This window comes from Portunus trituberculatus, chromosome 32 (assembly GCF_017591435.1).
Source record: "Portunus trituberculatus isolate SZX2019 chromosome 32, ASM1759143v1, whole genome shotgun sequence".
Taxonomy (NCBI): Eukaryota; Metazoa; Arthropoda; class Malacostraca; order Decapoda; family Portunidae; genus Portunus; species Portunus trituberculatus.
The window spans coordinates 11,276,467-11,298,639 of NC_059286.1; the positions used below are offsets into that span (position 1 = coordinate 11,276,467).

Below are 22,173 nucleotides of genomic sequence, written 5' to 3' on the forward strand. Positions count from 1 at the left end.
ACCACCACCAACAACAACAACAGTAACAGCAACAACAACACAGCCTCCTTCCGCTCTGTGAATATTTTGCAATCGTGCAGCAAGAACACTTTCATGAAGCTTGTTGCGGAATAAGATCATGCATTAAAAATATCCCAAATCTCTATTTCTGACCTGTAACGTTTTGTAGGGTCCTCTCTGGTTCCTTCACGCATTGGGCTGGTGTTGGTGACTGATAGGGCAGACTGACGTAGCCTGGGAGGGAACAGCGGCACTAGAGAAGCACTAGAGACTGTCAGGCTGTCACTCTGGGCATTATGCATTAAAAATATCCTAAACCTATTTCTGACCTGTAACATTTTGTAGAGTCCTCTCCGGTTCCTTCACGCACTGCTAGTGTTGATGACTGATAGGGCAGATTGATGTAGCGTGGGAGGGAACAGAGGCACTAGAGAGGTATAAGAGACTGTCAGGCTGTCACTCTGGGCATTATCGGTAGTGTAGGACTTACTAAAAGGACACACAGCCACCTCAGGATTCCTTTCTTTCATTTCCTCGTTGTTAGAAGCAGATTTGTCTCTCTGTCTCTTCATAATGTTTACAGCACGCCGTGGGGATTGCAGGGACTGGCATGGCTTTGCGTTTGAGTGGTGGCATCCTCATATAGCCTTGCCGCCCCCTGGTGTTACAAGGATGGCGACGCACCTCCCCACGCCTGGCTGGCTCATACGTGTCCTTGGTGTGTCTTATCATTACTTTGGTGTTTGTGTTGTGGTGCGTTTCCTTCACACACAAACATACACGTGTGGAAATTGGTTCTAATCTTTAATCTAATTTTAGTAGAATCAATATTTGTAGTAGTAGTAGTAGTAGTAGTAGTAGTAGTAGTAGTAGTAGTAGTAGTAGTAGCATTGGCAGTGGCAGTGGTTATGGTACTAGTTATGGTACTCTAACCCCAACCATGCACTAAACCCTATCTATCACTCCCACTACACCATTACCATCACGCCCTACCCGCTACCACCATCACCACTACCACATTACCCTACCCACGCCCCTCCACCACTGCCCCTCACTCTTCCCCTGCCCGGCAAGAGGAACCACGGGTCACGGCCTCTGAACAACGCTTCCCACAGCACGAGTTCCGCTCATTCTTACGCCGCGACTCTTTTTCCCCGTGGCAGCGAGTCCCGGGCCTGCCATAACCACAGCCACAACAAGCCCAACAAAGCACAAAGCAGGCTACAAATACCACGTCGTTTGCAAAGTTCTGACCTGGGCTTAAAACAACAATTAAATTCACCGCAACAATTATTTTAGGCAAATCCTCAACACACACGCACACGCACACGCACACCTCCCCCATCCCACACACACACACACACACACACACACACACACTACAGCTTTTTCTCGTTGAAGGAATTATGATCATTCGTACTTTCCTCATTTTTGTTTCTGCCATTTACATGACATGACTCTCATCACTACCACAAGAATCGCAAATAACAAAAATCGCTGTATAACTCTCTCTCTCTCTCTCTCTCTCTCTCTCTCTCTGGATCATTTATCAATCTGAGTCAATGTTCGAGTCAATTAATAAATGAACACTTTCGAGACTGATTCACTTACTGACTGTCTCTTTTTTTCCAGTGTTGAAAATGAAACACTATTTGAATGAATGCTTCACTTCCACCCAAACTTCCAACAACGAGTAGAAATAGAGAAAGGAATAAAAGAAACAAACAAAAAGACTATACACCACCCAGTGTCCTACAGAGCAAACAAAACCCTGAAAGGACTTAACGAACCCAAACAAACAGAAGCAAAAAAAGAAAAACGAATAAAAACCGGAAAAAAAAACTGAAATAAGGAGAACAGAATATTGAAAAAAAAATAGAACCTGATACAAAACAGATAGCAAAAATAATGGCGGGGAATTAAAAAAAAAATTGCTTTACGAGTTTCGATCCACTGAACACAAAGCTTCGAACGTGATACGAAGATAACGAACACAAACAAAACGAAATAAAACGAAAAAAGAACATTTACAATACTGAAAAACATCGATACCAGATGAAAAGAAAAAAAAAAGCTTCGTAGGGTTCGAACCAGCGAAATAGAAAGCTTCGAACGTAACACGAAGCCATAACAACTCAAGCGAACCGCAGGATGGATTTTCAGTGTGATGGAGGTTGTCGAATAGTATAAAGATGAAAAAAAAAAAAAAAAAAAAAAGTGGATGTTTCATGAAGCTTCATTCGGAGGTTCAAACATTAAAGGCCTTGTGAACCTTCGGATTTCCGACTCCCATGAGAACCAGCGCCATACTGAATGAGAACCGAACCAAACTCAAAACGCTTTCTGCTCTTCCGCTCTCTCTCTCTCTCTCTCTCTCTCTCTCTCTCTTTCTGACGGTACGGGACTAATAGCTTTTACCACTCTCTCTCTCTCTCTCTCTCTCTCTCTCTCTCTCTCTCTCTCTCTCAATACAACTCGTGGTCAAGATAGTGTTTTATCTCGTTTTCATTCGCATAAAGAAAGATTTGCATAAAAACAAACAACTAGTACAACAAAAAAATTATTGTGGTAGAGAGAGAGAGAGAGAGAGAGAGAGAGAGAGAGAGAGAGAGAGACGTATAACAGTAAAAATAAAAGTGAGCCAGTAAGCAAGGGTAACAAAGTGAGTGAGTGAGTGAGTGAGCGAGTGAGTGAGTGAGTGAGTGAGCGAGAAGGTAATAAAGATAAATGAGCGAAAAAATGAGATACAAATCTGATATTCTGATTCTATTTCTCCTCCCTTCCTCTCACCCTTACACACACACACACACACACACACACACACACAGTTTGTACCCTAATGATGTTTTCGTGTTCACTTTTGTAATACTTAGCTTTCTCCCCTCTCTCTCTCTCTCTCTCTCTCTCTCTCTCTCATTACCCATTGCAGAGACAGAAAACTCACTGGCAAGTAAAAAGATGACATTAATATATTCAAAACACTAAATTATCTCAACACTCATATACCTGAAGCGACGCTCACCAGGGGGCTCCGTTGGTAGCAGTGCAGGGAAGGTGGCGGCTGATCGACACGAGGGGCCAGTTCCACAAGCTACCTTCGCCAGGCTGTCCACTGCATCGCTATGAAGAAACCAATATGAGAGGGAATAAACACATTGATAATTAAAGATTCTTCTTACGTTGTTGCCATTAACCCATTCATTACTGAGAAGCATTTTTTACATTGATTTTTGGGGTATGATTAGATGCTTTTATTTGCACTAGGAAGGGTCTATAAAGGTCAGATGATTAATGGTCAGTCTCCACTATTTTAATCCCCGACGTAAGTTTCTGAAGCTGTATAAAATCACCAAATTGTAAGCAGAAGGAATATGGAAACACGTCATGGCATTGAAGGGGTAAAGAACAGAACTCGTCCTGTAGAGGTGAAAGAGGGACGTGAAGTGGTAATACTAAAGGACGGATTGCCAGTCACTAATAACATACACCTAAACACTTTGCTCTCTCACAATGACTATCTTCTAAGACTACAGGAATGATTAGTAAGATTTTTAAGAGTATTTCTCCAGTTGAGTGTAGAAATTTTATCAATCTGCCTCTAGAACAGTAAAAACACGACAAAAAAAAAATCGTGTAAATTTAGATCCAGCCTTTTCAAATAGTGGAAGTGAAGCATAGAAGTGTTTCAGAATACAAGCCTAACTCCCACCTCATAAAGAAGCGTCACTGCGTCAAGTACTCCCTGCAGCTCACAACACGCTGAACTGGAGCCGTCAACAAGCCAATCCAACCTTCTACTGGGGGGTTCAAATCCTGAGAGAAGGGAACCATCGCTGAGATAAAGAGGCCAGGTTAGACGAGGCCACAGACAGCATCAGTGGTCGCCTGGGACGATGATCATTATTAAAACTACAGCAATATCCTGAAAATCCTACATTTAGCTTCATTTTGAATATAATTGGCGACGGAAGTGTTTCATAATCCTTGCCTGAAGCTTCAATGAAGAGTATTGTCAAATCAAAGCTGGAGGAGTCGTAGAAAACGGCTTGTGTTAATGGGATACTCATTCATTTGTAATATCCCCAGCATCATATTTAAATACTTTTGATTAATTTTCCTACTATTCCTTAAGCAGTCAAAACACCACTGAAATACGATACAATAGTAATAAAAACGATACTATTTCAATAAACTCCTTTTTTTTTCATCTCGGTGCAATTTCCCTCCAGTTTCGTTCAGAGTAGCAGATTCATCACAGCGTCCATGGGAATTAATCAGTCTTTTCTACTGCGCCCATTACGCAAGTCATTTAATTGGCAGTTCTGTTTGTTATTACTGAAGTGAGTAATTGAGCCATATGACCGAGTGGCCTTATCGTTATGGCTGTGTACCCTGTGTGTGTGTGTGTGTGTGTGTGTGTGTGTGTGTGTGTACCTGTGTGTGTGTGTGTGTGTGTGTGTGTGTGTGAAATATTCTGGTTTTGGAGTGTCGGGGAAAACATTCGCTTCCACACTCTCACACACACACACACACACACACACACACACACACACACACACACACTTTACATGCATTCTCTATTTGTGGCAGCAGCTTTCGAGTCGTGTGTGTGTGCGTGCTTTTGTAGACTTCTCCCAAGCATATGACAGAGTGAGAAGAGATATATTATTTTGTACCTTGAAGAGGCTGGGTTGTGGCATGGTCATGTTGTTCGCTTTAATAGCAATGTATCGTGTCACTAATTGTATAGTAGGTACAGCATTAGTCACTGCCTCAGTAGGTGTGCGGCAGGGCTCTCCGACATCCTGTCTTGTATTTGTTCAATTTGTTGATTATTTCATTCGGTTGATTAAACAAAATTGTGGGTTAGACGGTTTTATTGGCCTGGCTTCATGTTTTGGTCCTCATGGACGATACAGTTTTGCTTTCTACATCAAGAAGAGGAATGTTAAGTAAAGTAAGGATTCTGAACCAGTTTTGTGCTTTACACGGCATGATCATCAATACGAATAAAACAAAGTTTTTGTGATCCATGGCAATGATTCAGATAACGTCACGTCTTCGAACAGTGCCCTCGGTCTTTGCTTTTACGTCAGCAGTATGGCGTGACGACTTTAAAGAATTTAGTCTGCGAAAGAAATTATTACGACATAGTTTGTCATGTAATCCACAAGATTCTAAATGTTTATGTATAAATATAAACCCAGTGTGTGCGTGCATATGTTGGAATACTATGATTATCCAGGGCTTCAACGGATATATGAAAATTTTTTTTTAAATTTGACGAAATTTGTGTAAATATGTTGGACCATAGTTGTATTATATGTATATTATTTATCTATTCCGTGGTCAATAAACTATATATCTATCTATCTATTTATCTGTGTGTGTGCGCAAGTTCTTGAGCCGCTGAGTAAAAGTTTTTTTCACGAAAAATAATTCATGATTTTTTGTACCACGAATATCGAAACTGTATTCTCTCTCTCTCTCTCTCTCTCTCTCTCTCTCTCTCTCTCTCTCTCTCTCTCTCTCTCGTAAGATTGTGACAAATGGATTTTAGTGAGAGAGAGAGAGAGAGAGAGAGAGAGAGAGAGAGAGAGAGAGAGAGAGTACAAAAACACAGAAATAGCCAGAAAGCTGAAAATAAAGACCGAAGGAGAAAAAAAAATAGATAAATAAATAAAATAAAAAAAAATATATATATATATATATATATATATATATATATATATATATATATATATATATATATATATATATATATATGTGTGTGTGAGAAAGAATAAGACAGAGAAAAAAATGAAAATATGAATACTGAAGAATTAAAAACGCATGGAATTTAAGAACAAAACTTGACCTAACTCACTCTCTCTCTCTCTCTCTCTCTCTCTCTCTCTCTCTCTCTCTCTCTCTCTCTCTCTCTCTGGCCCAAGAAAATGAATACCACGGTGGAGAATTAATAAACATACACATATAGAATCATACGTATAGAAAAAAAAAAAGAAAAGAGAAAATAAAAACAGGAAGCAGAAATTCAGAGTGGGATGGACTGCAAGGGGAGAGTAAAATATGGAGGACGGCTTTGAACCATGGGACTTCGTGAATCGAGAGAGAGAGAGAGAGAGAGAGAGAGAGAGAGAGAGAGAGAGAGAGAATGTGTGTGTGTGTGTGTGTGTGTGTGTGTGTGTGTGTTACATCTGCCTCTCCCTTCCTTTCTCTTCATTTATTTCTGTTTATTTTTCCTAACTACCAAACTTTCATCTGTTCTCTCTCTCTCTCTCTCTCTCTCTCTCTCTCTCTCTCTCTCTCTCTCTCTCTCTCTCGTTTAGTGGCATGGCTTTACTTGGTCCAAAACCGCTACTTGGCGCATCATCTGCCAGAGAGAGAGAGAGAGAGAGAGAGAGAGAGAGAAATAGAAACGAAAAAGAAACACGTTAAACAATATTGCCAAACACACCACAGTCTCTTTCTCTCCCCCTTCCCTCCTCCTGTCCCTTCCTGCCCCTCCTTCTGCTCCTCCTCCTCCTCCTCTTCCTCCTCCACTCATTAATCCTCACCACCACACTCCACCACTTTCCATCCTCCCATCCACCCTCCCCTCTCTCTCTCTCTCTCTCTCTCTCTCTCTCTCTCTCTCTCTCTCTCTCTCTCTCTAAAGATGTGAATATAAATATGGTCGTCTTAACCATTTTCCCTCATTTCAGAGAGAGAGAGAGAGAGAGAGAGAGAGAGAGAGAGAGAGAGCATGATGGCGGCAGTCCTGCACGTAGTAGAGCTCCTTAATTAATCAAATGAAGCCCCGGACTCACCTATCTCACCAGGTAATTACTCCCGCTACCACCTGTTTGTCTGCCGCCGGCCACAACAACCCCTACACACACACACACACACACACACACACACACACATTACTGTTATCTGTTTACATCCATAACTTATCTCTCTCTCTCTCTCTCTCTCTCTCTCTCTCTCTCTCTCTCTCTCTCTCTCTCTCTCTCTCTCTCTGTTTGGATAGCTAACTGCAGATTACTACTACAATAACTACTACTACTACTTCTACAACAACAGCTACGATTACTTCTACTGTTACTACTACTACTACTACTACTACAACTACCACCACCACCACCACCACCACCACCACCATCACTACTACTACTACTACTATCACTACTAACACTACCAGTAATACTACTACTACAAGAACTAATTAACTAACCAGCACTATTACTACTAAAGCAGCCACACACACACACACACACACACGTTATCCATCACTGCTTAACAAGAGGCCCCGTTGTATCAGTCAAGCCATTAACAGAGAGAAGCTGGATATTTACTACTGCCTATAAATAACAGAGCAGGACTTGCAGACGACAGCTAATTAACATAAACCCGATCACACACACACACACACACACACACACACACACACACACACACGTATAAAATCTGACTCGGTTACAGTATGGAATTTTATCAGTTATTTCCTTATATTGTTTTTCTTTTCGTCTTTTTGTTATCTCCTTTTCAATATTTCGTTTGTACATTTATCTTATTACTCTTAACCCCTTCAGTACCATGACGCGTTTCCATATTCATTCTGCTTACTATTTGGTGCTTTTATAGAGATTCAGAAACTCATGTGGGGGATTAAATTAGTGAAGACTGTGGCCATTAATCTTCTGACCTCCATAGACCCTTCCTAATGTCAATAAAATCGTCTAATTGTACAAAAATCTCAAGGTTAAAATGCGTCTCAGTATTGAAGGGATTAAGAAGAAAGGAGGAAGAAACGAATGAAAGAAAGAAATGAAAAGACATAAAGGTGCGGTGATAAAAAAACAAAGAGAGAGAAACAAATGAAAGGGAAAAGGAAGAGAAGGAAAGAGAGGCGAAGGAAAAAGGAAAGAGACCGCGGAAAACTCAAATCGCTACAATCTTTGCTAGTGTTCTGCTCTCGAAAAATTCCCGAGCCGCTGCCTCCTCCTGTAATGGCGAAGTTAATAGAGGTAATTAGACGCCTGAAATGGGGCAAGAATCTGTGTGTGTGTGTGTGTGTGTGTGTGTGTGTGTGTGTGTGTGTGTGTGTGTGTGTGTTGCTTTCTTTCCCTCCCAGTGCGTTTTCTTGGTTAAAATGGAAGCTTTAGTAACAAAAATGTGATATAAGAATTCTGCTTTGTTTTAGTGTGAAGCAGAGACAAATCGTAGACATAATCAAGACGTTATGTTTACAAATACTGACGAATAGAAATTAAGGAACAGTGAATAACTAGACAAGAACATCAAAGGAGAAAGATGAAGGAAAGGAGAAGCAGGAAGGTGATAAACTGTACAGGAGATAAAGGAGATAATATTGATGGAGGACAGATAGAGTGAACAGAGAAGAGGGAAGGAGAAGAAAGAGGAAGATAATTCGTGGAGATGAAGAGATGAAGCGTGAATGAGTGAATAAAGGAATGTAGACAAGGTGCAGCACGAGAAGAAGAAGAGGAAGAAAAAAGAAAAAAAGAAAATGAAAGAAAAGGAGGAGGAGGGAGAAAAACAATTTGTGCAGAAAAGATTAATGAAGAGTGAATGAAGAGACAAAGAAATAGAAAAGGGTTACAAAAAGAGGAGGAGGAGGAGGAGGAGGAGGAGGAGGACGACGACGACGACGACGATGAGGACGAAAAAACTAACAAATATAAGACCCAGTTCAATTATTTCCCAAGAGATTAAACATTTGTATTCAAACTGATTTTTCTTTACCTTCGTGGTAACTAACAAGAACAAGATACAAAACAACGAAAATGAAACACAATGAAGATAATAATAATGCCCAGTGTTATATTCCTCCTCCTCCTCCTCCTCCTCCTCCTGACATCCACAGTACCAATGCTAGCACAATACATAACAAAAGCGAGAATACGAATGAGAGAGAGAGAGAGAGAGAGAGAGAGAGAGAGAGAGAGAGAGAGAGAGAGAGAGAGAGAGAGAGAGAGAGAGGACCGACTGCATTCTCTTAAGTCAGTAGAGAGACCAAGTACATCAATTAGTCGTGAATGGTACGACAGTGGCTCCTCATTACCAGCCAAACAAGGGAACACACACACACACACAAAGTTCCATGACAAGACAATAGGAGAGAGAGAGAGAGAGAGAGAGAGTGTGTGTGTGTGTAAGCAGTTAAGAACGGGGAGGAAGTCAATCTCTCTCTCTCTCTCTCTCTCTCTCTCTCTCTCTCTCTCTCTCTCTCTCTCCACATCTCTATGTATAGATCTCTATGTATATATGCATGAAATCTTCCTTTTTTGTAGTGTTGGGTGCATGTATTTGCTCCATTTTGTGACACCCTGCCGAGAGAGAGAGAGAGAGAGAGAGAGAGAGTACATACCCACAGATAATCTTTAGGGTCGACGTAAAATTCCTGCAAAATAAAAAATGTAGTGTATGTCCCAGAAATAAAAAAAAAATAAAATAAAATAAATAGCAGTCAACCATGAACGATTTCTTAACTTGCAATTAATATTTTCCTTTTCTTTTTTTGTGTGTAAAGCAGCTCAAAAAAAGAAAATATGAAGAAAACTTATTTACACATATTTCTCTTAACACAGTGGCGAATCAAGGATCAAAAATTTGTCAGAAGGGGTGGAGGGCTAACCTGAATCTTTACGGAAAATTCACCAACTCAATGTACCCAACGTTATGAGAAATATACACTGTACTTACCAGGTTTGCCACACTCCAGACGCTGAGCAGACTGCGGTGATGAGCTGCAGAAAGCCAGGAACACAAACTCTTCCTGCTACATAATATTGCAGAAAAAAAAATATTCCCAGTAGTAGTATATTGTATTGCCACACCGTCTCCATCTGCTCGCCATCTCACCCACAACACCTCTGATGTGGTTTCCCGCCTTCCTGACAGGCCGCCGTGACGTGACGTGATAGCATTGGTCAGACACTCACTAAAAAAAAAATAGGTTGGTAATTATTGGTAGAGAGTTACATACGTCACAGCTACGTCACAGCTACTGCGCACCAGTAGGCATGCCGTGAACACACACACACACACACACACACAGGTAATGGGTATTTGGATGGGCGTGTGAGTGATTTGGTGTGTGTATGCGTGGGTATGTCCATTAATTGCTGAGTGGATGAGTGAGTGGAAAGGTGTGGATAAGGTGTAGGTTGCCCTGGTGTAGGTGACTGGTGGGTGGATGGAAATTATTATCATTTTCTATCATTATTACTGTTAAATCGCTAATAAGAGAGAGAGAGAGAGAGAGAGAGAGAGAGAGAGAGAGAGAGAGAGAGAGAGAGAGAGATGTGTGTGTAATTCACCTCGGTCGCCTGCTGGTCACCCAGACAGCCTTCCCCATTACGGAGCGAGCTCAGAGCTCATAGACCGATCTTCGGGTTGGACTGAGACCACAACACACTGTGTTTTTGTATATTTCTTCTTATTATTATTTGTGTTCTTATATTCTTGGTTTACTTTATTGAAGGGTTTGAAAAGAGCGCTGTGAGTGAGTCAATGAGGGTGTGGTGGAAAGCGCGCGGCAGATGGGATTGGGAAGCAGTGAGGCAGTCAGCTACTACCTCTCACTGACGCTTACTTGGACTTGGAACCCACAAAATCAAGGCGGCAAACTGTGGGCTGCAATGTTTGGGTTCCCGCGCTTATTGACTTTAAATTCATCGAAAATTCTCCACGACAGAGGCTGAGGTGAGGTGTGTGTGTGGTATGTGCAACTTGACAAGACGTGTGTGGCGGAGGGCAGGTGGCGGGGAGGTGGGGCGTCCTGCTACTGTGTGAGTGAAGGGCGGTAGTCAAGGGCTCCTTCCAGAATCTCGACAACTGTAGGGTGGGTGTGTCCTGCAGCTGAATATTCCTCACTTCTGTGCTTCACTATTTCAAAAGGCTTTATTTGAATTTACACGAGTTTCTTTTAAGGTGTTTTTACGGTTCCAGAGGCAGAGTGACGAGATTTCTACATTAATTACTGGAGAAACGCTTGAAAAATCCCGCTAATCGTCTCTGCAGCTCAGGAAAATAGTCATGGTGAGAGAGGGATTAATCTGTTAGGATGTGAATAGCTTGCTTGCCCTAGTGATAGCAAAAAAAAAAAATCAGGGAGATACGTAGGCCTGGCTCACAAAGGTGTCTCTTCACATTGCCTGCCTTGTGGTTGTGGGTGCTACTGATGCAGGGATTGGGGAACACAGTGAAGGGATTGCTCTCTCATTATCTGGAATATAGGTCTTGCTTGAGCCACTCGTGTGTTTTTCTTATATGCTAGTGTGTACGTTTATTGTGTCCTGTCCTGCTGTCCTCCTGTCCTGGCCTGTCCTGTCTCCTAGCCTCCTCTTGTCCTGTCATGCTCCTATCCTGTCCTGCCACTCTCCTCCCATCCTTTATCCTGTTCCTGTCCTCTTGTCCTCTTCCTATCCTGTAGTGCTCCTATCCTTCTGTTCTCCTGTCCAGCTCTATGCTCGCCTGGTTCTTAGTGAATAAAGGAACTGTCATCACCCGGCAAGGCAGCAACCATCCAAAGTACAGGATCTAATAATTGAAGAGCTGCAATGCCAAGTCTCCCTTTTTTCCCTTCCTTCCCACGAAAATTCTGGGGATGTTAGGAATCTGAATGAAAGAGCTGTCACCACAAGGCAAGGCAGAAACTGTTCTTCACTGATCTTTAAGGGAGCCCGCATTTCCAGTGGACCTTTTTTATTAATCTTTTTTTTTTTTTTTTGCTGGTTTCTCTCTTGCATAAAAAAAGAATTAGAGCTGCAATGCCAAGTCTCACTTTTTCCCTTCCTTCCTACAGCAATACTGGGTAAGAATCTGTTTTTTTAGGTGAGGGTAGCAGAATTCAGTGAAATTTGGCTTCCTAACCTAATGTAAGTTAGTGTAACCAAATCAAATTCCAAAACCATGAATGCACACAATAGTATCATTCCTGGTGATTGATATTGTTGTATCTTATTTGCTGTAGAGTTAGCCACGAGATTGTCATTTTATAACGAGGGGAACGAGGCTCAGTGTGAAGGTGATGTGTGTGAAAGTGTGTGCTGCCTGGTGTTCTAACTTAAACAAAATCATAATTTTCTAACCTAAAATACATTGAGTTGGCTGATAATGATGATACTGACAGGATGCATTTTTATTTTAGATGGCTCAATCACCTAACTGGAGAGAAGATGGACCTTTTCTATCTCTGATGAACCCCTGAGAATGGCCCTGGCCCCTGTGTACCAGTTTCAGGAGCTCCCTGAAGGCCTGGAGTTGGTGGCACCCTTTGGAAGATTCAGGGTTCATAGTGGAATAGCTGTGGGCAGGTAAGCTCCTCCCTGCCTCCCTCCATCCCTGCCTCCTCTCATGTGCTTAGTTCATTCCTTATTTACCTTTTGACTGCCACTTAATACACCTTTCCTTAATTACCATTCACTTTCACACATCTTCTATTTCCTCTACACCCACATCCAATCTTTAAACTGGAAGAAAATTGTACAAATGTATTCCTTTTCATCACTAACTTTCATGTAGCTGCTTAGAAAGACTTCACGCATTGTTTCTGGTGCTGCTAATTGTTTCTGGTAGCTGCATCAGTTTCCAGGGTTCCACTTTTACACAGGTTGCTGCCCACCACAAATTGAAATGACAGAGTTGGTGATTCATTGATCTTCTCTTTATTATTTAGTTAATCTATAAGTAAATGTTTCGAATTGTGTATATGCACTTTTCCTGACTTAATGATGTTTTTGAGGATATTAGGGGTGTGCTTAAGGGGACCCACTGTCTTCCCATGGATTGTCCTTATCTTTCACCTTACTACTGTGGATAGCAAGCCATGACTGTAATTGTAGAGAGACTAATGGAGATGAATGAGATAGAGAAGCAGTTTTGACAGAAAGAGATTGATGTCTAGTGTAGGATAGGAAAACCTGAGATATTATATTAGTAGATAGACTGACAGGGAGGTGAATGAGATAGAAGCAGTTGTGACAGGAGATTGTATATTAATATTGTATTGGTTAGAGTTTTATGTGTAATGCAGGATAAGAAAATCTGGGATACTGTATTTGTATTTGCCTCTGTATTTCCATCCTCCTACAATTTGACTTCTTTTAAGAGGGAGGTATAAAGACATTTGCTCCCTAATTCTGGCTAACATTTTACCTATCTTCTAGAAAACCAACATTCAAGTGAGCCTTTTTTTAAACTTTTTGTGGCCATTGGCTGGCCTTCTCTCCTAAATAAAAAAAAAAAAAAGATTAACTGACGGAGGTGAATGAAACAGAAGCAGTTATTACAGGAAGAAATTGTGTAAAGAGGCACATTAGAGTTTAATGTCTAGTGTAGGATAAGAAGATAGGTTGATAGATGAAGAATTTGTAGTTGAGAAAGTAGAAAGCCATGATAAGTGTTGTTGCAGGTGTTGTGAAGTTTATGAAGGGGAGGACTGTCTTCAGGGAGAGTGTGTGGCAGTGAAGGTGTTCCGACGTCACCAGCAGTACCAAGGAGCACTGCAGAGGAACTGTTCTTCCTTAAGTCCCTGGCAGCAACAGGAGCACCTCTAGGTAATGGACACACACACACACACACACACACACACACACACACACACACACACACACACACACACACACACACACACACACACACACACAGGACAGTGAACATCTGGAATGGATTGAGTGAAAAGCTTGTAGCAGCAGAAAATGTGCACAAATTTAAGGAAAAGTTGGATAAATCTAGATTATGGAGGCAGGTCATTATGAGCCCGCTCAAACCCTGTAATATATATACAACTGGGTAAATACACATACACACACACACACTGACAAAAAAAAAGATAGAAACAAAAAAAAATTACCAGAAAAGAAAACACATGAAAGTGTGAAAGATATTGGAAAAACAGACATAAACTAAAAGAAATTACTGAATCAGGAAAGAGAAAGAACAAAAACTAACAAAATACACACACAATAGCATCATATATATTTGTTCTTGCAACTTGTAGCAACAAAAACCTCTCTCTCTCTCTCTCTCTCTCTCTCTCTCTCTCTCTCTCTCTCTCTCTCTCTCTCTCTCTCTCTCTCTCTCTCTCTCTCTCTCTCTCTCTCTCTAAGCCAGCGGTTGATTTTTTCAGTGCGTCACATTGGAGAGCTGCAGTGGAGGGGACGAGACATCCTGGTGCAGGAGCTCCTGGGCCCCACACTGAGGGACATTCTGCTGAGCTATGACCACCAGCCCAGCTCACCCTGGCTCATCACCACCCTCACCACACACTTGCTCAGGTGCTATGGACAAGATGCTAGTTTATTGCAAATTAGAGTGATGAAAACATAAAACTGTCAATTTTAACCCAAACCTGGACAAAACAGTTGACTTGATGGTGGGTCTTCTTGTTTTCTATTTTTCTTCTTTTTCTTCATGTTTAATAGTATCTGAACAATTTGTAGTTTGTGTGGATAAACACAATTTTTAGACCATTGTAGAGCCAAATGCGTGGTGTGCAGGAGTTTGAATGTGAAGGTTGTGTGCCTTGTATTGGGTGTCCTGTTTTTGAGAGACAGCCTTGGTCTTGTCAATAAATTAACTAACTGTATAGACTATGTGTGTAAAGCCAAAGGTACATGTGGCCTGTATTCTTTGTGACACATTCCTTTAACCCACCTAGGGGACTGGAGCACCTTCATGACAAGGGTGTGGTGCATGGGGACCTCAAGCCTCCAAACATTCTATGGGATGCTGACCTGGCAACCTTCAAACTCATAGACTTTGGTGTGAGCTTCACTACATCAGAGGAGCTCACCCACGCTGTGCAGAGCAAAGGTAGGACATTGACACTGCCTCTAAAACTCAAGTGTTAAAGTCTACTCCATTTCATATTTGTGATTAATAGTGCTGTGTGTGTTGAAAAATACAAGAATAGATAAGTTTGGTCTCATTAAAAGAAGAGGTGAACAGTACATCAGCAAAAGACTGTAGATATGGAAGTGTATGAAAGAAGAGAAGGAAGGTCAAGGGAGAGATGGAAGGCCAGCAGGAGAGATAACATGTAAGACAGAGGGTTTTGTGTAGAGGAGGTGGAAAACAGAACCTTGTGGAAAACACCTGTGAGGAACAGCAACCTAATATGAATATGAGAGAGGATACAGAAGAAGAAGAATAAGTGGTTGTGCTTATTTCCCTTTCTCACATATTTCTTGAGAGTATCAAGGCCTAGAATGTCTTGAGAATCTGGAAGAGGACAGGAATTAGTAGTTTTCTTTCATTCTCCTCAGGATATCAGGCACCAGAGTGTGTTATGTGGAGCAAGGCAGTGGCGGAGGACAACTTGGAGTCAGCAGAGAAGCCAGGGACAGCAGCAGACATGTGGAGTGCCGGCTGTATTGTGGCAGAGGTGTGTGTGAGTGAAGTCCTTGTGTGAATAGGATCTCCTAGGAGGTACATGTGTATATCCACCTGACAATCATTTGAAGGAAGTGATATGGTTAAAAGATTATGTTTTGTTCTGTTCTCTGTATGATGTTGCTTGTTTAAGGTACGATACAATGATTAAAAGTAGTGTTAGTACTTTTTTTATGCTTTTGATCTGCTTTCATCTTAGAAATGCAAGAAAGAGCAAGCAGTTTGAAATATTCCCTACTGAGAGTTATGATTGTTTTGCAAAGTCTTGTGGAAATGAAAGCATGAACTGTTAACTGAAGGTTGTCAGTTTAAGGTGACTCACTGTAAGGATGTGTTGCCTTCCAGTGCGTTATCAATAGACAGCTGTTCCCAGCGGGCTTCCAGTGTGAGGATGTGCCGGGGGACTTGCACTCCGCCATCACCTCTGTTAAAACCAATTTCCCTCCAAAGTACCTTGAGGGATGCTACAAATTCCTCTTAAGGTAAAATTGGCAAATAGGTTATTTGAAAGGGAATAGAGAGAGAGAGACATGGCAAAGGAAATGATAAACAGATGGCTGATCTATCTGTCTATTAATTCTGATCTATAAAAGTTCCTTGAAGCTTCCTCAAGTGTGTGCCTGCTCTGCTCCACCTCTGAGGCTGTCCCATTCATATCCTACATCTGAACAGTAAATCCAATCAGCTTTTGTTAGCCATTCGGTGAGTGAGTCATTGACTTCCACTCTATGATGATGCAGATCAGTTAACTCTCCTCAATGTAACAGATGTATCCAGTTGTGCCCAGCAGACCGGGAAAGGGTGAGGCAGCTGCTGGAGGACCCTTGGCTGCAGCAGTGCCCCCGGCCCTCCTTCCATGACCTGCTGCACATTCCCACCCGTGTGGTGCGCTTCATGGCACTGACGGACCCACACCCGTACCCACCGCTGGCTTATGGTGAGCTGCTGGTGTTGTCTTATTAGGCATTACAGTATTTTAGGTCAGGAATGGAAGGAAAGTCTTGATATGTTTGTGTGTGAAAGGTTGTAACTATATTGAGTCATCCCAAATAGTATTCAAAATTCAACCCAGATATTTAAAGGTGACCCTCAAAAAATGTAGTTGAGTTGAAGTCATCTGTGATCTCCATCCCTGCAGAGATGGAGAACATGGTGGTAAGTCTGTGCAGACGACATGGGGCAGTGCAGGGCCACCACCTAGAGCCCTCGCTGGGCCACCTGTACGTCTGCTTCCAGACCGCCCGTAAGGCAGAGGCAGCACTGGACCAGCTGTCTGGTGTGCCCTTCATGGGACACACACTGGTGGCCACTTTTTATCCTCCAGAGTATTGGATGAGGAGAGAATTCTTCTGATGCTGAGGTGTGTGTGTGTGTCTGTGTGCACGTGTGTGTGTGTGTGTGTGTGTGTGTGTGTGTGTGTGTGTGTGTGTGTGTGTGTGTGTGTGTGTGTGCATTTGCGTGTGTGTCTTCATTGCACGAATACATGTTAGTTTATCAGGCTAGTCACATATGACAACTAGATTTCATAAGAGAAGCATACAGTGTCAAAAGTACCCTCGCTTTATTAGACAACCATCCCTAACAGTGACCGTGATCAAGACAAGCCAGTATTTGGAGGAGACTTACACAGTAGTAGAGGGAAGACCAGCCTGACAATGAGTGAACCAAATCCCACACAACTCTTCAAGTGTTGTTCTCAGATTGTTTAACACTGGCAAAATGTTAAGTACAGTGGTGTGATGTACCCTTCAGACATCATTCAGAACCAACTACCAGGACATCCCTACAGTCATCCATCCAATGTCCGTCCTGATTCATACACAGATCCAGATTTTTTTTTTTTTTTTTTTTTTTTATGCAATAGGGAAACTAGCCACGGACAAGAAAAGATTAAGAAAAAAAAAACCACTTAAAATGCTAGCTCCTTTAAAGATTGATGAAGAATTAACCAAAGTTCAGGGACAAATGTCTTGAAGAATCGAATCAGTCACATGTGCAGGTGCTGGTGTGGCTCACCTTTCTTGCAAGTATGAAAAGGGGAAAAATAATAATGATAATAATAATAATAATAATAATAGTATTGGCCATGTCAGATTAACCCACTCACTGCTGCTTGATACATCTTTCTTTAGTTACTGATTAGTGTGGAATGTTTCTTCTTATTCTACTGGTACTTTCAAACATTAAGTAGAAAGAGCAAAATCTATTCTTTTCTTCCCCTTCTTTCTTGTAGATGCCTATAAAGATTTGATGCATTGCTCTTAGTGGTGTGAATTGTTGCACATCACAGTGAAAGGGTTGTCTCACTGTTTACTTGGCAGCAGTACAGAACACATCCAGACATGGCTGCACCTGGGTATTAATGAGTCTCGGTAATGGAAGGGTTGCTGCACAGGTTTAATTTGTCCCTAAATTTGTCAGGCTGCAAATTGAAGTTCAGATTACAATACTTGACTTAGTGTTTGGCTCTTGGTTCTAGATTTGCACTTTACTCAGGATAGGTGGGTAGATAATTACCAAGCTTCAGGAGGTGTCTTCAAAGCCAACATAATTAGTACATAATTGTCTGTTAGTCCAAAGTTTTATGGAGTACAAATTATATTAAATATTTTATAATAAATTCTTTGATTTCTCATTTCAAACTAATTACTGTACCTTATGTGTGCCACTGAGGAGCAAGTTCCAGGATTACAGGTGTACAATGATGTAGGTGGAGGAAATACAAACCCTGATGGAGCTTGATGTAAAAAGAAGTAAGAAAAAGCTGGTTCTCAAGTAGAGTCATAAGAAAAATGGAAGAGATTCAGTAATCAGATTGTTAGTGCAAAGTCATTACATAGAATAGGCAAATTTTTGGATGAGAAAAATGGGTATGTATATTTCATAGATAGACTGCCATGTGTGGGCCTGATGGCTTCCTGCAGCTTCCTTTACTCTTTGTTCCCAAATTATCTTGTATTATTCTTGACACAGATTTTATGTAGATGTTAGAATAGATGGGAGGAGAATAAATGAGTGAAGTGTGTAAGGCATAGAATGGAAGATAGAAAGCCAAAACATAAACCGAAGAGAATGTGTGATGTCCTCAGAGGGAAGCAAGAAAATAGAGAATTTGACACAAACTATCTATAACAATACACATCATCAATGGGGAATGGGAGTGGTGACAATGGCAGTGATTGTGGTGGTGGTGGTGATGGTGATTAATGGCTAGTTATGCAGCAAAACTATGTAAATGTAAAGGTGGGGTACCGTTACCTGTTCCTTGTCTCCTTGTCCCCCTGCCTGGCTGATCCCTGGCCCTTCCCTCCCCTGCCCTGCCCAGCCACCAACCAGTAGCCATCAGTGAGTTGTCTCCCAGTGATTCACCTCATCCTGCTCTACTTTCTCTGGTTTTTGCCCATTTTCTTTTCTTATTTCCTTCCTTGTTTTTTTTCTTTACTTTTTTTCTTTCTATCCTTCCCTTTTTTTTGTATGATTTTGTTCGGTGGAAATACAATACATTGTACGTATGTATTCTGCAACACACACACACACACAAAAGGATCCCACAACTTGAGCAGTCAGAGAGAGAGAGAGAGAGAGTCTATCAGTCAGTCAGTCAGGCAGGCAATAACTGTAATATATTTTAACATGCAGGTCACAAGACAAACACAGACACCAATCTGTCATATATTTACTCGTAACATTTTCCTCGCATCTGGCACTGACCATTAACCCTAACAAGTTTTCCTCTAAGACCCGGGAGAGAACAGGAAGAGAAAACGTCTCCCTTCTTATTAGCTAACACGGTGACTTCTTAGGTATCCCGTAATTATAAACACAGCTTTCTCACCACTACTGTTTTCAAGAACCCCAGAGATGAGTGAATTATTAATGTAGAAATAACAAACACAAAAACTCATGGAACTTCAACCATTACAATCTTTAGCAAGTAGTAAAGGTGCGGCACTGAGGCGTTAATCAATATGGCCACGGTGACATGAGACACGAGATAAGAGGAACTAGGACAAGGAAAAGAATGGCAAGGAGAGAGTGCGGGCCGTGTGTTGTCTTCCCGTGCGCGCCCAGTGAGTAATACCTCGTGTAGGTCGCTTAGAAATGCATGCAAATTATACGTTGCTTCTTGGTCTGGGCGTTGAGGGTTAACCAGAGGAAGTTTTCAAAGCCTAACCGTCAAGTGGTCCTGGTAAGGCAGCCAGTATGCACATGAGCGGCGCCTGTTGTCACCTCGCGCGAGTTATTGTGGAGTGCTCCGATAAAACACAGGCATCTTCTCCCCTGCGCCGTGAAACATCTGAGCAAAATACACATGTCAACATTTATATTCACTTGTTTACATGCAGTCTTGCCTTCTTCAGAGAGTCAGTCGCCGCCGCTCGTCTTACATCACGAGGGCGGGCCACGGTGTGTCCTGTACCTAGTAATTTCCTCCGACAACGCATGTGACGCGCCCCTGGCACCACCACCAGCGCCTGCCTGCACCACCCATGCCCGCCCATCCCTTGTCCTTTCTTCACTCTATCAAGTAGGTATCCTGTTGTCTTGTTTTCACCCACCCCTCCTTCCCATCTCTTTCATTCCCACTCCCCCAAAAAAACTGGTTTACGAGGGTTTTCTAGTCTAGCGGTAAGTGTTACGCATTTCTCTCCGCGTCCCCAGTAACCGTTTCGCATGGTGGTGCCCTGGTGGTGGTGGTGGTGGTGAACTCGTGGTTTCCCTCCCTGTCCTTCCGCATGCCGCCTCCTCATTGCAATGCTAATGTTGTTAATGTTACAGGTTTTGAAATAAGCTCAATAATTCTCGGCTGTTATTGTGGTGAGTCATACAAGAGCTTAAAAAAAAAAAAAAACGAGTTTACGGATGATGATTGGTGGAAGATAATGTTTATTTTCTAGAACGTGACATTAATTATTAATTCCTTCAGTAATAAGACGCATTTCTACCTAGAGTTTTGGTTATGATTAGACGATTTTATTGACATTAGGAAGGGTCTATGGAACTCGGAAGATTAATGGGCAGTTTTCATTCACTATTTTAATCCCGGCACAAGTTTCTGAATCTGTATAAAATCACCAGACAGTAACCAGTATGAATATGGAAACGTGTCATGGTACTGAAGGGATCAAGATACAATGATGACAGAATGGAAGTTAATGCACATGTAACTCTCATTCATTCCCTTTCTCTGGCACACTTTTGAACTCTCTAACTGCTTCTGTACTTCCAACTTCCTATGACCTGAACTCATTTGATCCCTTCAGTGCTCAGACGCATTTTTATCATGAATTTTTGTTGTGATAAGACGATTTAATTAGGTAGGAAGGATCTATGGAGGTCGGAAGATTAATGACCAGTCTTCTATATTTTAATCCCCACATACGTTTCTGAAGCTGTATAAAATTGCCAAATAGTAAGCAAAATAAATATGAAGACGTCTTGGTACAGAAGTTAAGAGGGAGGTTTCAAGACATTTATCCCATTCTTGAAGGCCCAATTAATCTGTCCTTTTGGAATCTGTCTAACCTGAACGATTTTCACATTGGTAAGCTCCAGAACCAATAAAAACACTGAAACTTGCCCTTAAATAGTGAACAGCGAGCGTTGTGTCCCAAACAAGATATACAAGAAGAAAAAGAAGATATGGCAGAAAACAGGAAGAAAATATAGGAGGAGAGATAAAGTGAGAAAAGATATATTACTCCTGATTTTCTTTCCTCCTCTTCCTCCTCCTCTTCCTTCTCCTCGTACTTCTTACGTTCCACGGGAGACCACAGGCGATACAATAGTTATGAAAGACTCCTGTGGTATGCAACACTCGCTTTCCTTCATTGGACCATATTTTTGTAAACTCTCATCTGCACCTCCACTGCTCTCAAAATGGCTACAGTTGAAGTTCCAATGTCATTAAATGTTTTTTTTTTATGGTTCTAGTGACAGATTAACAATATTAAAAGGAAAAACACTCTAGAAACCTGATACTCTCCGTGGCCTTGAAAAAAATCATCGTGAGGAGAGAGCCAAGCCTTTTTAAGAATACGCAGCATTATAATAAAAAAAAAAAATATTTGGCACTTTAATGAGCATGTTTTCTGGTTCCGTAGTGACATAATGGGCCCATATCACCATAAATAAGTCGACAAGGTTGCTTAATTTCGTTTTTTTGTTGGTATGGTGGACCTGCATGACTTATAAGAGAATGTGATCTTTGCTATCGTGTTACGCAGAAGATACCGAGAGAGAGAGAGAGAGAGAGAGAGAGAGAGAGAGAGAGAGAGAGAGAGATGCACTCCCCATCACATGTTGAGTCACAAATGTGTTCGTCTTATCCATTAGGAAACGAAGAAAACAAGAGACAATTTGACCTCAATCTGCCATACACACACACACACACACACACACACACACACACACACACACACACACACACACACACACACACACACACACACTTATCACCACTGTCCCTCCTTAATAAATAAAAAAAATGAATGTGTTTTTCTCCGCTGTGGCCATTAGAGTGTGCCTTTTATTGATGGATTGTTGACTGATACTCTCTCTCTCTCTCTCTCTCTCTCTCTCTCTCTCTCTCTCTCGTGTGATAAATGAGGCACTAGGAATTATTTGTTTATATATTTTGTCCTTATTTGTTTATTCATCTTCCTGCTTACATATTTATTTACTCCACTGAAGGAAGGTTTGGTTGTAAATTCTGTCGGGTAATTTATCATCTGCTTCGCCTTATAATGATGGAAATGAAAGACTACA

General features: G+C 41.6%; 2 protein-coding genes across 9 annotated transcripts in view; one reads left to right on the plus strand and one right to left on the minus strand.

Annotated features, from left to right (window-relative positions):
- The window catches only part of LOC123511917, a 79,027-nt gene extending 69,155 nt beyond the window's left edge, over positions 1–9,872 (minus strand). For 2 of the 6 annotated variants that reach the window (XR_006676979.1, XM_045267997.1), the window contains exons 1-2: positions 9,712–9,872; positions 3,007–3,120 (exon numbers count right to left, since the gene is read on the minus strand). Coding sequence is in view for 1 of the 6 variants with exons in the window: in XM_045267997.1 (XP_045123932.1) it covers positions 3,007–3,120; positions 9,712–9,854 (257 nt within the window). In the remaining 5 variants the exon portion in view is untranslated. Of the gene's footprint in view, positions 1–3,006; positions 3,121–3,709; positions 3,814–4,858; positions 5,129–9,711 lie in introns of those variants that run through there. The other 4 variants (XR_006676981.1, XR_006676982.1, XR_006676983.1 and 1 more) reach the window with 3 other exon arrangements.
- Positions 9,873–10,566: 694 nt separating this feature from the next.
- Positions 10,567–19,902, plus strand: LOC123512109. Of its 3 annotated transcripts, none has more exons than XM_045268342.1 (10): positions 10,567–10,713; positions 12,161–12,326; positions 13,424–13,568; positions 14,141–14,288; positions 14,672–14,826; positions 15,279–15,397; positions 15,751–15,887; positions 16,173–16,342; positions 16,544–16,765; positions 19,767–19,902. In XM_045268342.1, exons 6-9 carry the CDS (start codon positions 15,302–15,304, stop codon positions 16,756–16,758), a joined length of 618 nt encoding a protein of 205 aa, XP_045124277.1. In that variant the 5' UTR covers positions 10,567–10,713; positions 12,161–12,326; positions 13,424–13,568; positions 14,141–14,288; positions 14,672–14,826; positions 15,279–15,301; the 3' UTR covers positions 16,759–16,765; positions 19,767–19,902. The 3 variants fall into 3 exon arrangements, with proteins under 3 accessions (XP_045124277.1, XP_045124275.1, XP_045124276.1); XM_045268340.1 differs by lacking the exon at positions 19,767–19,902 and adding an exon at positions 16,991–18,025; XM_045268341.1 differs by lacking the exon at positions 19,767–19,902 and having other exon boundaries at positions 16,544–18,025.
- The last annotated feature ends 2,271 nt before the right edge of the window (positions 19,903–22,173 follow it).